The sequence below is a fragment of the Lycorma delicatula genome, chromosome 3 (assembly GCF_047948215.1).
Source record: "Lycorma delicatula isolate Av1 chromosome 3, ASM4794821v1, whole genome shotgun sequence".
Lineage (NCBI taxonomy): Eukaryota > Metazoa > Arthropoda > Insecta > Hemiptera > Fulgoridae > Lycorma > Lycorma delicatula.
In genome coordinates, this window is record NC_134457.1 from 45,292,798 (window position 1) to 45,309,193 (window position 16,396).

Genomic DNA, 16,396 nt, shown 5'->3' on the forward strand with positions numbered 1-16,396 from the left:
GATGAAACATGGGCACTAGTAAGTGTACTATTACTAATAGAATTTATCACAAATAGTTCCAAATCGAAATGGACTTTTGTATAATTTTTTTATTGAAAATGGTATATTTCCCAGCGCCCGTGTTACATCTCTCAAAAGTGCGACATATGTTTGTATGAAATTCTTTCCTTATTTCAAGCTCTTGAATCAGTTATGGTAACCTTCAATGTTGATTTTTCCGCAACAAAATGAAAAATATATGAGACAATTCTAACTGCAAATTTATCCAGTACCAGCTAGTGTAAAACCAGCATGCTGACCACCCCAAATTGAATAACAATTAAAATTTTTTACAAAAATATTTCTCTTAAATTAGCTTCACTTTACATTAGTACAGTATTTTTAAAATACTTTTTGGCGGCGTAAATCTTTATAAAATATATTCAGGGCTTTATTTCTCAAATTCTCATTGTTGTTAATAACGAAAGAGATCGCTAGTAGCGTTTCATTACATGAATTCTAAAATTGTCGACAGTAGACAGCACTGGTGAGTTGAATATTTTTGTGTAAATCTGCGTTGTCATTAGTAAAATGGCAAGTGGTTCAGGTGTTGCTACTGCAAAAACTTTAGAAGACAAATCAATTTGGGAAGATGGAGAAGTAAGTATATTTAATGTTTAACGTTTTTAATCCCATTCTTAGGTTTTAAGCCGTTCTTAGTATAAATTCGACTGGTGCAGACGAAATAGGGTTATAGCGTTATAATTACATTTTACTTCTCAAAATTCCTACGTTGGTAGGTGTTGTGTACATAATGTTATGTATTTACTAGAATTTTATTTTTTCCTATCATTCGTCAGTTTTTCTTTTATTAAAATGTACTAAAACTAAATCTTATATCCACTTACACTGCAATACAGTATTGCAGTTTCATTTTATATTTTAACGCAGTTTTGTTTAGAATTACGATGTTCGTTACAACATTATAATTTAATGATGACATTTATTTATTATGATAGTAATAGTATTACTATTGTGAAATATTAATAGTTTCTTTTACATGTTTTTATCCTCTTTTCTTTGAATGATCGTATTTTTCTATTACCTGAAATAATTCATCAGTTTTAAAAATTAATTGAAAATATGACTTTCATTCTAAATACAGTATGTTGAAATATAACTCTAGATTTTCTTTTGTGAACTATTTCACAGTTTGAAAGTCAGTTGTTTTAAATCACTCAAATTTAAATCTCATTTTATTATGCTGATCTGTAAACTAAGAATATACCACAACTTTCAAAAAGTTGAATGGTAATTATTTAGAATTTAAGTAAAACTGGATTAGATCCCCATTCTGCTATTGATACCAACATTATGTATCCTAGGTTAAAACAGTGTTAATAAAAGCAAGTAGTTTGTTTATATTGTTAAAAAGGTGTGAACTAAGTTTTATCTCTTATGATAGGTTTTTGTCAGTATTTTAGTTTGTGGTCAGCGTAGCTTTTAAAATTATCTAAGGACACAGTGAAGTACATGTAGTAGTAATTCATCAGACACACGTAGTAAGTGCATCCAGAGATTTAACTTAGTATACTTGAAAAATTAATGCTGCGTAGAACCAGTTAGTATTTCTAGCTCTTTATACAATAATTCCTCATTCCTTATGAAATTTTCTATACAACTTTTTTTTAGTACGGTATCAACATAATAGTTTCATTTTCTATCACTATATTGTAATAGTAGCGGGATTATTCATTTTATTTCAGTCACAGATGATAAATACTTTTTCACCATTTAAAATTTGAATTATGTTTTTTTTTTATTGATTATACATATATATGTATATATATATATATATATATACACACACACACACACACGAGGCATGTTCAATAATTATAATTATGAGACAAATTGATGTAAGAAATGATTTGTTCAGTGACAATGAAACTTGCACTACTTTTCAGCATAGTCTCCAGCAAAATTTAGACACTTGTCCCACTATTCTGTGAGCTTTCTGGTTCCTGCAGCGTATAAGTCTTTACCTTGTTTGAACCATTGATGTACCGCTTTTTTGACCGCTTCTTTGTCATCAAACTTCTTACTGTGTAAAACGTCTGAGTGGGCTGAACAAATGAAAATCAGACAGCGCAAGGTGCGAGCTGTAAGGAGGATGTGGCAACACTTTTCATGCAATCATCTTTTGAGAAAGCGCCGTGACGTTCTTGCCGTATCGCGAGTCTCACTTTCTGTTGGAGGATGTTAGAATAGTACTCACTGTTTGCAGTATGTTGTTCTTCTAAGTAGCCACTAAAAATTGGACTTTGCAAGTCCCAGAAGACTATCAATATTACTTTACCAGCTGATACATGAGTTTCAAATTTTTTTGGTGGGCGAATCCGGATGCTTCCACTCAGGACTTTGTCGTTTGGATTCATGTTTGAAACTGTATGTTTCATAGAAAGTCATTTTCTGCTTCAAACTAGGCGTCTTTATGGGCTTGAGTCAACTGTCTTTGAACACGTTTTGTGATAATTCAGCAGATCTTAAATGATTGAATGTGTGGTTCCAACACTAATTTTACACAAACTAACAATTTGGGAAATTTTAACTTGCCTGTCTTTGCAAATAAGATCATATATGCAATTTTGCAGTGCGGTATTTGAAACTTCAGCTGGTCTTCCAGAACGATGGAGATCAGTCACACTTGTTCTGCTTTAATTAAACTGTCGCATCCACTTATACACGTTTCTATGGTTAAAACACTCTTCACCATACTGTTTCAACATTCTTCAGTAAATTTCTGCTGGTTTCACACCTTATACCCAGAATTTGAAACTTATACCACTGGATCGATAATATCTTCAATAAATACTTTGTTAATGTATTCAGTTACATTTTTATTATATATACATTTTATTACAGATTTAGATAACTCATTTATTTTATTAGTATATTCATGTACAATATTTATATTTGAAGTATTGTATTTATTTAGATTCATGTTTTTAAGTTACATTTTAAATAGCATTGATTTAACCTTTAAGACATCTTTTATTGAACTTTATTAACATTTTTAAAGAGAATCATTTTACTATAACAAATTTTAAAAGAGAGAAAAAAATAATAACCTAAATGAAAAGGACTTTAACAATAGCATTTAACAAGAAATATATATATATATATATATTTATTATAAAACAGCTGCAACTAAACTTGATTAACCCTATGCCTAACATAAGTAAGAAGAAAAGAGTTATATAGTTTGTTAATAAGTAATAAGGACATGAAACTGTACACCTGGTATAGGTTTTCCTCTCATTGTCCTACTCTTCAAAGCCTCTTCTTCTCCATTATGCTGTTTAATTGTTCTGTAATGGAAATGTATCGACCCAATGTGTCCGTTTGCCCAGTCATACAACTGTCATGGAGACATAATCTGGTTATTGCAGGTCATTTGAAGATTTGCCCTAGCTGTCCCTAGAGCATTTTAGCAGTCCCTACCACACCACCACATGCAATTTTGCCATGAGATGTGGAGAAAGAATGCCACTCTGCTTTGATCCCAAAGTCTGATTCATGGTAACAGAGGTTGAGAAAATTGAGTCTGTTTTTGTACTGAGAGGCAGCACCAACACTGTAGTAAGAGAGATCAGGCTTGGTTTTGTGGTAAAATGAGACTGCATGAAACCAATTAAATATTTCTGAAAAAGGTGCACTGCTATTGTCATGTGTGAGACAGTCAGTAATTATGTGTCTCAAAACACCTGAAGCACTTCAGAGACTGCTCTTTTGTATCGACGCGACACGAGACCATGCCAATTCGTACGTGGCCCTTCTACGCATTGGTGACAGCTAATGCTGTAGGTAGTCTGCACCTTAGTGTCACCATAGCCTGTTCTGATGCACATTTTCCGGCAAGTCCGGACCAGCAATTTCTCCAAGTCTTTTATCTATGTCTTTCGTTATGTCACATTCAAGATCCTGAATTAGGAGTGCAGTTGTTTTAGACTTTGTGTATACCAATACTTATTTTAAGGCACTAGTAACTGTCTATTTAAATCCTCCGGCATCATTTTTATCCTCTTTTACTGTAATCTCTATTCGTTCCTAAGATTTTCAAATGGAGAGTATTTCTGCTTTATCAGGTAAAAATCTCAGTCCCGTTTAAATTGTATGTCTGCAATTTGTATCTCTCACGGAACTCTGAGTTCAATGCTCTAGAAATATCAAATCTCCTCACACAAATCCCATCATTGTCATTAATAGTAGGAGACTTCAATGCCCACCATATTTCCTGGGGCTCCTCTTGAGGAAATATAATAAACAGAGTGAGACAAGACTTGGACCCTTGTCTTCTGAATATTGGATTATACACATTTATGTCTTCCGGTACACTGTCAAACATCAACCTCTCCTTATGCTCACCAAATTTACACCCTCGTTTGAATTGGTCTGCTTGGGATGACCTTCACGGCAGTGACCACAGGCCAATTACTATAGCCTTTGGTGTCGATGGCAAAGTGAATAAAACACCATATAGATGGATTGTTGAAAAGGCAGCACTTACCATAAAGTCTTCCCATCACAGTATGACAGTACACATCCCTTAAACATCAGAAACTGAAGACGTCTTTCCGTTCCTTGGTGGAATAATGACTGCCAGAACGCTATTAGCAGTCGACGAAAAGCATTGCACAAATTTATCCGCAGACCTACAAATGAACACCGAGATTTGTACCAAGATGTGTATCTAGATTTGTAAGGCTAGAGCGGTATTTCATCGGGTATTCTTAGACACTAAGAGGAAGTCATGGTGGAATTACATGGACACCATCTCACCCACTACTCCCACATCTGCTGTGTGGAAAAAGATCCGTGCAATCTGCGGATCACCAAAGCAATTCATTCTTGGACTCATACATGAAGAAGAACTCCTTACATCACCTTCTACATTGGTAAGTACTTTGGCAGATTGTTTACGTTCGGTTTCCCTTACCTCATCATGCAGTACTGAATTTCAGAGATACAAATTACAGATGGAAGTACTATCGTTAAACGTTGGTGAATTAAAGCTCCATTTTTATTCAACGTCACACACACTTAAAAATTCACGTGACATCTCCCCTGTACTTGACAACATTTGTCTTAGTATGCTTTCATACCTAATTCAGTGCTATAACACCTGTTGTGTACTTATAATAGTCTATTCTCCTCACAAGTTTTCCCTTCGGTCTGGTCAGAAGTCTTTGTCATATCAGTTCTTAAACCTGGTAAGGATAAACAAATTCCTCAAGCTACTGTCCTATCTCTTTGACAAGCATTTTATGTAAAGTCATGGAAAGAATGGTGAACCACATGCTGACATGGTACTTAGAGAGACATGGTCATCTATGTCTAGAATGATGCAGTTTCCCGTGGATGTTCTTCCATTGACCACTTAATGTTACTAGAAGCAGCTATTCAAAATGCTTTCCTATTCCGCCAGTGCCTCATCGCTATCTTCTTTGATATTAAGAAGGCTTACGACACAGCCCAGTGATGTGGTATTCTTAACACCCTTAAAGAGTGGGGAGTCAAGGGTTGTATGCTTGCATTTATCAGGGGTTTCTTAAATGACCGAACTTTCTGTATTTGTGTTGGAAATTTCTTATCGGGTAGCATCACCCTAGAGAGTGGAGTACCTCAAGGAAGTATATTAAGTGCCACCTTGTTTGCTACAGCCATCAACAGTATTACTGAGTATGTGCAACCACCTGTTTCATGTTTGTTATTTGTTGATGATTTTGCCACATATACTATATCCAAATCAACAGCCACAGCAGAGAGACTACTACAGAACACAATAACTCACCTTGAAGCTTGGTCCAAGCTTGGCTTTGCCTTTTCATCTGAGAAAACAAAATATGTAGTCTTTTCTCAGCTCTGGGACCTTTCCATTCTGCAAATTTTTCTCAACGATGAGCTAATTACTATCTCTCCTGACATCAGGTTTTTAGATTTATTTTTTGATACTTGCCTTACTTGGGTCAAACACATCAAAGAACCAAAAACAAAATGTTCCAAACTGCTACGAGTTCTTAGCAACACCAATTGGAGAGCTGATGGTTATGTATATTGTGATTTTATTATTCCTGAGTTGGTTCTCATTTAGATTACAGTTGTATCGCCTACTCTTCAGCGCGTAATACCGCGCTGAAGGTGTTAGATGCTGTACATCACACTTCTCTCTTTCTTGCTGCAAGAGCTTTTAGATCAAGCCCTGTCACAGGCATACTTGCTGAGTGTGGTGAGCCATCACTTTGGGATAGAAGTAACCAACTTTCAGCATCTTACTTTGCCTGTCTTAAAGGGCAACCGAATCACCCAGCTTTTACCACAGTTCTTGCGAATCCTAATCTACAAAGATATGAAGACCATCCACGTTTCAATGCACCTATGGGTGTACATATCCAGTGGTTACTACAGCTTTTAAATGTAGATATATGTCCAATTTTTCCAACATAACCTGTTTGTATCCACTGTGGAGAATCAACCTTATAAATTTTTTTTTTATCTTACGATATACAAGAAACAATCAACACCACTTATCGTCACATTCTCATAAATTTTCATCATATTCTCGCCAAAATAAACCCAGATGTGTAGTGTACACAGATGGATCGAAACAGAATGATACTGTTGGATGCGCATTTATTATTCTTAGTAACAGAATCTATATGTTTGGTCTACCGAATATTACAGGTAAATATCATTAACCCAAAATAGTGTCTTATCCTTATTTGTAGTGACTTGTTTGGTGTGCACTCCAAGCTTTGGAACATTTTTACTCTAGACATTCATTGGCCACCAAAATCTATAACGCAATTGCCAAGTTGAACCATCATACACAATTGAGTTTCTGCTGGATCCCTAGCCACGTAGGAATTGTGGACGATAAACATGCAGATTCTGCTGCTAGGGACGTGTGTAGTCAACCTTATTTCACCAATCATGTTACTACATGTGATTTTAGCAATTGTGTGAAACATGCTGTTCAAAGTAGCTAGGTGACTGGACTGCCACAGTGGATAATAAACTCTGATACATTAAAAACACTGTGTTGCCATGGGACTCGTCTTTCAGATAATTTTATCAAAAGGAAGTAGCCCTTTGTTGATTGCTGTTAGGCCATACTAGAGTCGCACATTTATGTCTAATGTCAAAAGTAAATGCACCAATATGAATGCGATGCAACTGCTTTATTATGCACCACATCCTTATGGATTGCATTTGTTGTGCGGCTTTGCGTTGTAAATTTAAATTGCCTAGGAACATTCAGTAAATCCTGGACAATGATAAAGAAGTTTTGGACCAGGATTTTTTATATCTTGAAGTATTAATGTTTTGCATATATTTTAATAGTGTGTTTTTTTTTACTGTTATGTGTTTGATTTTAAATTTATATTTTCTTCTGTTACCTGAAAACGAGCTTTTTACACTCCTCTTGGAGTTCGTTATATTTATTTTGTTTTTATATATACATAGTTGTTTTTATCTCTGATAGTAGTGATATTAGTTTTAAGTTTTTTTTTTTTTTTAGCGATATTTTATGTTTATTGTTCAGTTTTAGGTTTTTAAAAGTTCAGTTTTTTTAGTTTTTAACTAGGATTGGAGTTTTATTTTTATATTTTAGTCATCCCCTTATCCTAGTAGGAACCCTTTACACTCCTCTTCGACTTTTTTAAATTCGTTTTATTTTTAGTTTTAAGCTTATTTTTAATTTTATTTTTTTGACTGTGATATTAATTTTTAGTGTTCTTAAAATAATTTTTTTAGCTGTGATAGTTGTAAGTTTTTGCTTAATTTTTTAGTTTTTAAGACAGTTTTTTTCTACTATTTATTTTCTTTTATAAAATTTTATTCCAGACGATGATAATGCCAAAGCGTTTTACACCCACCAAATACACAAAAAAAATCAAGAACATTATGAATTTATCTGACAAACTCACTGCACTCTCATAGCAGTGATAACGGAAAACTAAGAATCTCTTCAACAATGTATTACAAGTGTCTTCTCTTAACTTATAAAGCATCCTTTGCATATGTATTTTTGAAATGTTATCCTTGATGTAACAGAAAATTTCAGACACATGTTCCTGCCTGAATTTTGACCAACATTCCCTTCACAGTAATTGATGGTAATAACTTTTTAACGGGTTGAAATACTGGGTAATTCAACTATATCTTAACTTCCAGGTATTAAAAATCATGTTTTATGTATAAGATTTGTTTTTGTATTATTAATTAAAAACTTTTTCTAACTTTTAGGAATCTCTGGGAGAAGAAGTGTTACGAATGTCCACAGATGAAGTAGTTAGCCGTACTCGTCTGCTTGATAACGAAATCAAAATTATGAAAAGTGAAGTTATGCACATTTCTCATGAGTTACAGGCACAGACTGATAAAATTAAAGAAAATACTGAAAAAATTAAAGTGAATAAAACTCTACCATATCTTGTTTCTAATGTTATTGAAGTAAGTATTCATGAATTTTTTGGTACTTTTCCATTAATTGCCCACCTTCTGAAATCTTTTCTCCTTCTAGACGTAATACTTATTAATTTTGAAAATGTAAACTTACCTGTTGAGGTAGCCAACAATTGCTAATTTCACAGAAAATTTGTTTAAGTGGATTGACATCAGGAAAAAGACGATGGTGCCGTAGAAATTCAGCTAATTGTTCAACATGGCATTTGCTGCGTGTACATGCATATTGAATTTTATAGACCTCCACAATCTTTCAATTGTCTGTGTATATTGTACAAATATTCGATCAACAAAATTTTCAGTACTTGCTAAGTTAATCATACCTCTTAATGTACACTTTGTAGTTCCTGTTTTTGAATGGTTGCAAATAATCATCAGTATATTATGGCTATGATCTTGAATCATAAAAAGAAAACATTTTTTCTTTTACTTGCCTGTTCTGCTGAAGACATGTTACCTAACTGGTTACTTCATAACTACATTTTCTATTTTGTAATTGTAAATAGTGACAACTATGAGGGCTGCTTTTTTCAATCTCCAATTGTGTTTCTAAGTAAACAAGAGATAGGCAGGAGCCAAGTCTGCATCGTGTGATTGTGCCATCCCCCACCACAACCTCTGCCATTGCCAACTCTGTTGCACCAGTCTGAGCTGGGCTGTGGGTAATTGAACATGGTCCCTATGATCGGTGCTCCCACCAAGTGTGATTTATTTTCTGCAAGCAGAAGGATGTAGTGCTGCTGATATCCATTGCAGAATGAGCCTAGTGTATGGTGAAAACTTTATGAGTGATGGTTGTGTATGGGAATGGTGTAGGAAATTTAAAGAGCAAATGCATGTCCATGATGAATGTGAGAAAGGACGCAAGTTTGTCGTTACTGTACACCTGCTTGAGTGTGTTGATGATTTTATCTGTGACAAATAGAGTTTTAAGATAAGTAAACTTTCTGCACAAATTCCAGAAATTTCAAGGTCTTCTCTATATACAATTGTGACTAAAGACCAAGGATATCAGAAACTGTGCACACTGGGTCCCAAAAATGTTGAGTGACGATCACAACACACAGTGAATGGCCGTCAACCTTAATGTTTCTCACACGTTACAATAATGAGGGGGAAAAGAGTTTTTAAAGTTTATCATTACTGGTGATGAGACTTGGATTCACTATGACAATCCTGAAAGCAAAGAACAGTCTAAGCAGTGGATGTACACTTCTCCAAACACACCAAAAAAGTTCAAACATACACTGAGGAATAGGAAAACAGTGGATACAGTTTTTTGGGACCATAAAAGTGTCTTGTTGGTGGACCTTATAGAGCAGAGAAGAACAAAGGAAGTTTATTGTGAATCTTTATTTTTCACCTCCATAGAGCAATCCTGAACAAACAAAAGAGGCATGCTCTCATCTGGTATGGTGGTTTTGATCCACAACAATGAAAGACTGCACTGTGCCAACGTGATGCAAGACCTTCTCAAACAATTCAAGAGGGAAGTTTTCAACCATCCACTGTAGAGTCCAGACCTAGCACCTAGTGAGTTTTACCTCTTGAAAATTGAAGGCATGGTTAAAGGATAACACTTTGCCACCCGTGAAGAACTTCAAGAGGCTTTCAGACGAACCTTACCTCACTGGCGGCAAACTTCTTTGAAGAGTGCATTTGAAAGCTGGTGTCACAATACAATATCTCAATTGTTTTGACAAATATGTAGAAAAATATGTTAAATACTACTCAGCTTTTAGTAATAAAATCATTTTCTTATGTCAGTGTGTCTTTTTATAGCTCATCAGAAGTTGAAAAAAAAAACAGCCCTCTTACTTCATCAACATAATCCAGACCTCCTGTAACTGCAGTACATGTTAATAATTTAGATGCCCAAACCTTGCGTAAATAATTGTAACAGCCTATACAGTTACATTATAATAGTGACAAGTTTTCTTTCTCAGAATTTAACAGTTGCCAATTCAAATAAAACTGTAACTAGTACACAGCAGCATGTAGTTATTTACCATACTGAGGGATGTAGGCCTTCTAAATGTTCTAAATTTATTCTTAAGTTAAATAGATAACATTCTTATTTTATTAGAGTGTATATGTAACATTCATTATTTAAAAGATTATAAGCCTTTTAAACACCAGTTATATCAGATACTGATGTTCATGTAAATTAAAGGTACAGTATTATGCATCTAAATAATTCAAAACTTTTTTGATAACAACTGATAGTGAAACGTTTAAAAGAATGAAGGTGTCTAGGAGAACTTTTCATGGTGGGAACATTTAGTAGAAAAGTACTGAATTTTTCCATTTCTTGTTTTAATAGTTACTCATTTGAAATGGCTTTATTCTCGTTGATGGTTTTTACAGTTACATTATTGAACATTTTATTACTCTTACATAGTTCGTTTAGTGTTTATAGCTGTGTGCATGCAAGGGTCGTTCAGAAAATTATTGGCCTATAAAGAAACAAGATATTTCAGAATTTTATTTTTCAGTATAGCTGTCAGTTCAATACATTTAGACCAACAACTTTCCAGTTTATTAATATCCTCAGGATAATGCCAATTTATGCAACTCTGTAAAGTAAGCAATTATCTCAGCTTTGACCTGATCGTTTGAAGTAAATTTTCATCCAACAGCCATTTCTTCAAGTTTGAGAGTAGGAAGTAATCACTCGGCGCTAAATCTGGTTCCTTTGGAAGTACTTCAAACTCATGGAGGTCATGGAGTTTTGCAGCAAAAACCAGAGAAGTATGTATGTGTGCATTATCATGGTAAAATAGTTTCTTTTTGGTCTGATATGAATGTTTAATCCAAATAGTACTCTTCAGTTTGTCCAGTAGTGAAGGTAATACTCCCCAGTGACCTGAATTTGTTTAACTTTTTTTATTAATCATAAAAAAGTCCTGCTTTTTTCAGGCCTGCCTTTTTTTCTGGTAGTCTATAAGCACCACATCATGAGAATTCCAAAAAATCTTAGTCATTACTTCTCCAGAAGATGGCATCATTTTTTCTTTGTACTGGTATTTGGTTTCCTGTATGTAATGATGAATCCATGTTTCAAGTTATAAAATGTCAGGGAGACTCAGCAGAATCACATTTAAATAAGACTAAATATCTTATAAAATATAGTAGATAGAGTATTTTTATTGAAATGTTTGCAGTACAGCAAGCTTATCTACCTTCACTCAGTATATCATTTAACAGGGTATTATGGATTTTTATGTCAATTTTCTAGCAACTCTTGGGCATTCTGACTGAGCCTTCTGAAATTCAGAGCATACCATTTAAATGATCATAATTGACAAATATTGTAGTATTGGTTATATTCGTGCTATCTCTTTGTTAGGCCGAAAACTTTCTAAACAACCCTCATAAGTGTATTACATAAATTAATATAGTACAAATTATGTAGTAACAATAACAATATACTGTAAATATTAAATTCCAGTTTAGCCTTTTTTATGATGAAGAGTATGATAAATTAAAGAAAAAATTTGTCGTTTTTGCTAGGGTCTGAGACCTTATTGATTAGAAATCAGTGATGCCACTGATTAGTAGATTGTGGTCAGATATTACATATGATTAAAAAATGTTAGATTGTTGCAACTAGTTATAAGGAAAATGAGATGTTAATTTTGTTGTCCTAAGGAATGCGTATTCCTTGATACAAGAAAATCATACTATCAACACTTGCATATCATCAATATCATAAAAATATCAAAGATATTTTAATATTAATGAAATACAATATACCATTAAAAATTGTATTTTATTAGTATTAAAATAAAGAATCAAATACTAATAAAATACAATTTCTAATGGTATATTCTATTTACCTTACATTCTCAGTTTTCAAACTATAATTTGATCATTTTTAGTTGCCGTAATAGTTATATTTTAATTACAGTTATTAGACGTTGATCCTCAAGATACAGAAGAAGATGGTGCAGTTGTTGATTTGGATGCCCAAAGGAAAGGGAAATGTGCAGTTATTAAGACATCGACACGGCAGGTCAGTTATAAGCATGTTTTTTAGGAATGATCATTTTAGATTGGTTGTAAGTTTTTCAGCTGACTTTTCCCGGAATTTAAAAAAATGAAATTAACTTAAATATGTCTGGTAAAATTTACCCAGTATTTAAACGAAGGTTTCACTAACCTCTTAGAACAAACAGGTTTCAATCAGATATTATTGTTCATATTTCTAAGAGATAATGATGTAGTCTTAAGAGAAAACAGATAAACATTCATCGTTATATTAAACCTATAGATATTCATTAATGATCTTTCACAATCAATTCACTGTTGAGTAATCAAGATTTTTTAATTTAATTATGGAGTAAGAGTAATGTGTGTGTAATCTAGGCTTATATTCTGTAACCATAAAATAACGGTGACATTTCAAACATGGACAAATTTAAATTATGTATTAAAATGAAGAGAAATCCTACAAGAATTATCTGTTCAGTAGATTTCAATATGCACTCCTTTAATTGCCAATACATTCAGTTTCTTGCCAAACAAGACAGAAATCATCTGCTGTGGTAGATGAAAGAGCTTCAGTGATCCGTTCTTTAAAAGCTCCAAATTTCTTATTTGAACAGAGCACTTGTGTCTTTACACAGCCTCATAAATAAAAATCAATATGGGGTAAGATCTGAAGGCTGTGGTAGCAGATTATTCATCTTGTTGGACCCATTGCTGAGGAAATACTTTGTTTAGATAATCCAGTACAAATGTGGCAAAATGTGGATTTACTACATCTAACTGGAGAATTTAGTTCCCTCATATTTGGGTGTTAAGTACGTTTCTAACGTGTCTAGGACATTTTTTCCCATAGCTTTTTCAGCGACAGTGAAGGAAGCAATAACTATGTCCAATTACACACCACACATTAATTTTTTTTGTTCCAATATTTTGAATTATTTTTGTTGTGCTTGTTCCAAAACATGAAATATAGCTTCATCACTGAAAATAAACTTGATTTTAAACTTCTGTTCAAGATCTAACTCCTCCAGAATGTCTGTAGTGAATTCAAATTGTTTAATTTTATCCTGTGGATGAATTGTATGTAACAGCTGAATTTCAATTTTTTTTTGTAGTTGTTTTTTTAATGTTGTGAACAGTTGGTTTTGAAATACCTAACTCTAAACAACACTTATTGCACTAATATTTTTTATCTTCAATAACCTGTTCAACTGTCTCATTAGATACTGATGATTGTACCAGACATGACTGCATCAGTAGGCTGTCTATTTGTTTGTCAGATTAAAAAATTATATTTTCATATGGTTCCTCTTCATTGTACACACAATGGTATTCATGTTCAACAAGTATAACTGATTCAAACTTACCCAGCCATAAACCATAGTGAACCTTCTTGTGCACTATAATCCAGTCAAGGACATTAACAAGCATAATATGGCTAACCTTTTAATGCAGTAAGTATGTGTTGGTTCCAGAAGCGTTTATTTATCAAAAACTATGACTGTTGGAAACCCTACTGTCTTTACAAACAACACTGTATTTTGTTCTTTTGCCATTGTAATTCTAGAACTGTAAGGATGGTTTTCATGATTAGGTATCAAAAAAAAAAAAATTTAATATACATACAAGAATATACATAAAAAGATAAATAATAAATAGAATGTACATAAATAGAGTAAATAGATGTATGTGTTATTTTAGATAGTTTAAACATAGTGTGCCTACTTCCATTTTATTTTTTATTATCATTATATAAATTACGTAAATGGTATTGAACATGCTAGTCAAAAAATGGCTTTGTTCCTAAAAAGTCTTATTTGCTTTTTAATTATTATTATTTACTATATTTAGTAATATAATAGCTTGATTAAAAAAAATGTTACAGAAAAGTTTGAAATTTGATATTCATATTTCAAAAATTGAAAACCTTCAGACACTACTGCTAGAAATAGTGAGTTGTTTCGTTGGTTGTGGCACTGGTGTTTGAATGGTACTTTAATGAAACTATTCATTAAATAATTATACAAGATACCCTTAACCTAAAAGTATACATCACAGATCAGCTGATTTTGAAGTCAAAAGTTCTAAGGTTTAAATCCTAGTAAAGGCAGTTACTTTTGTACAGATTTAAATTCTAGATCATGGATACCGGTGTTCTTTCAATTAACCCGGTGGTTGGGTTTCAATTAACCTTACATCTCAGGAATGGTTGACCTGGAACTGAACTAGACTACATTCATGCATATCATTCATCTTGTGAAGAAATACCTTACAGTGGTTCTGGAGGCTCAACAGAAAAAGAAGAAGTGAAAGTTATTGCCTTGTGATCCCACCAGTAATGTTCTAGTGAGCACGAAAGAAACAGAATATTATTTGTATCTTTCTTGCTATACAATAATGCCTACTTTATTAATACTGGTAATAAAATTTGTAATACTTTCATAGACTGTACAAGCAAACTTGGTACCCTGAGTAAAAAATATTGTTTTTCTACTTTGATTTTTATAGTAATTATTAAACATTTAATTAATGTATGACAGTTAACAATTTGAACTGTATTTGCCGACCTGGAAACAAAGTTCACTCAAGTGAATAATTTAAGGTCTGATTCTACTATATAGATAAGAGTTGACAGTCTTACAACTCCATCATATTCTGCATGCTGAACTGTTTGTATGAGGGTGAATTAAATATAAGCAAGACTTTTCATTTAAAATTTTTCACTTGCTACAGTTGCAGTATGAGGCTACATGTTGCCATAATGAAGGATCACTAATCATGCTGATTGGCTGCATCTTTTGTGATGATAAGCAAGTTTAATCTCACTTTAAAGCTTGCAGTGATGTTGTGACAATCGTGCAAAAAGTTAATTTAAAAAATACTGTGCTGGTCCCAAAAAACAATGTAAAGTATCTTGCCAGCTGACAATCAAGACTTGGCTTTGAAGTGGGCTGCCTCACCCTTCTCTCTCCAATTCTTGTTGGCTTGTTTCTGTTCAGGCATGTAATGCTGTATTCATGTTCCATTTCTGGTACAATATAATTTAAAAATGCCTTCTTGTGTATAACCCACTGGGAGTTGTTCATGCAACTGCAAACGTATCAATTTCTGTTATGCAGATAAAAGACGAGGGACCCATCAGGGAGACACTTTATGAAACCATAGATACTTTTTGATTAAGGATTGAGTGCTTCCATAACTTATTCCGACCTCAGAAGAAATTTTGGAAACCCTGAAACATCAATTAACTTCTATAAATTCACAAATGATGTAACTGTTCTTCTCTGTAATGCTTGTCCGTGGGTGATGACTGTTTTTCATTTCAACCTTTTCACGGCTCTGTGTGAATTTCTTATATCAGGCTAAAACATGTGGTGTGGTCTTGACATTGTTTGATCCCCAAACTATGGCAACAGAGTCTACATTATTTCAGTTTTATGCTCTTGCGAGCAAAAAATTTGATGATGCGTTGTGTAACAGAAATGTGTAGTACTGTTTCTAAGACTCATGTACAACCTACTGACAGAACCTTGTAAGACTGGCCGGCCACTTTGTCCACTCCTGATAATCCCCATTGACTTGTATTATGCGAAATTATGTGGTCAAAATAAAAATGTCCTTTATACTTCATTTACTTCTTACCTCTTTTTGTTTTTGTTATAAAATAAATTTAAAAGCATTCACTAAACAAGTTGTGGGCAGTAGATAAGAATCCAGGCATCCCTTGTGGCAACTAGTGAAAAAGTTAAATGTTAGCAGAGTCCACAGACATTTTTAATATTTGTTGATGCTACTCGCTAGCAAGAATGAATGGTAGCCTTTTATTGTCAACAATAATAATAATAATATGTAATTATTTGTTAAAAAAATATATAATGGTTGCCTATCTTATGAGTGA

At 33.4% G+C, this 16,396-nt stretch overlaps 1 protein-coding gene across 1 annotated transcript in view; it reads left to right on the forward strand.

Annotated features, from left to right (window-relative positions):
- Positions 1-480: 480 nt before the first annotated feature.
- Positions 481-16,396, forward strand: part of Rpt5 (26S proteasome regulatory subunit Rpt5) — a 30,498-nt gene continuing 14,582 nt past the window's right edge. The window contains exons 1-3 of the mRNA XM_075359720.1: positions 481-639; positions 8,290-8,496; positions 12,419-12,523. Of these exons, the coding sequence (XP_075215835.1) occupies positions 571-639; positions 8,290-8,496; positions 12,419-12,523 (381 nt within the window). The 5' untranslated portion in view covers positions 481-570. The remainder of the gene's footprint in view (positions 640-8,289; positions 8,497-12,418; positions 12,524-16,396) is intronic.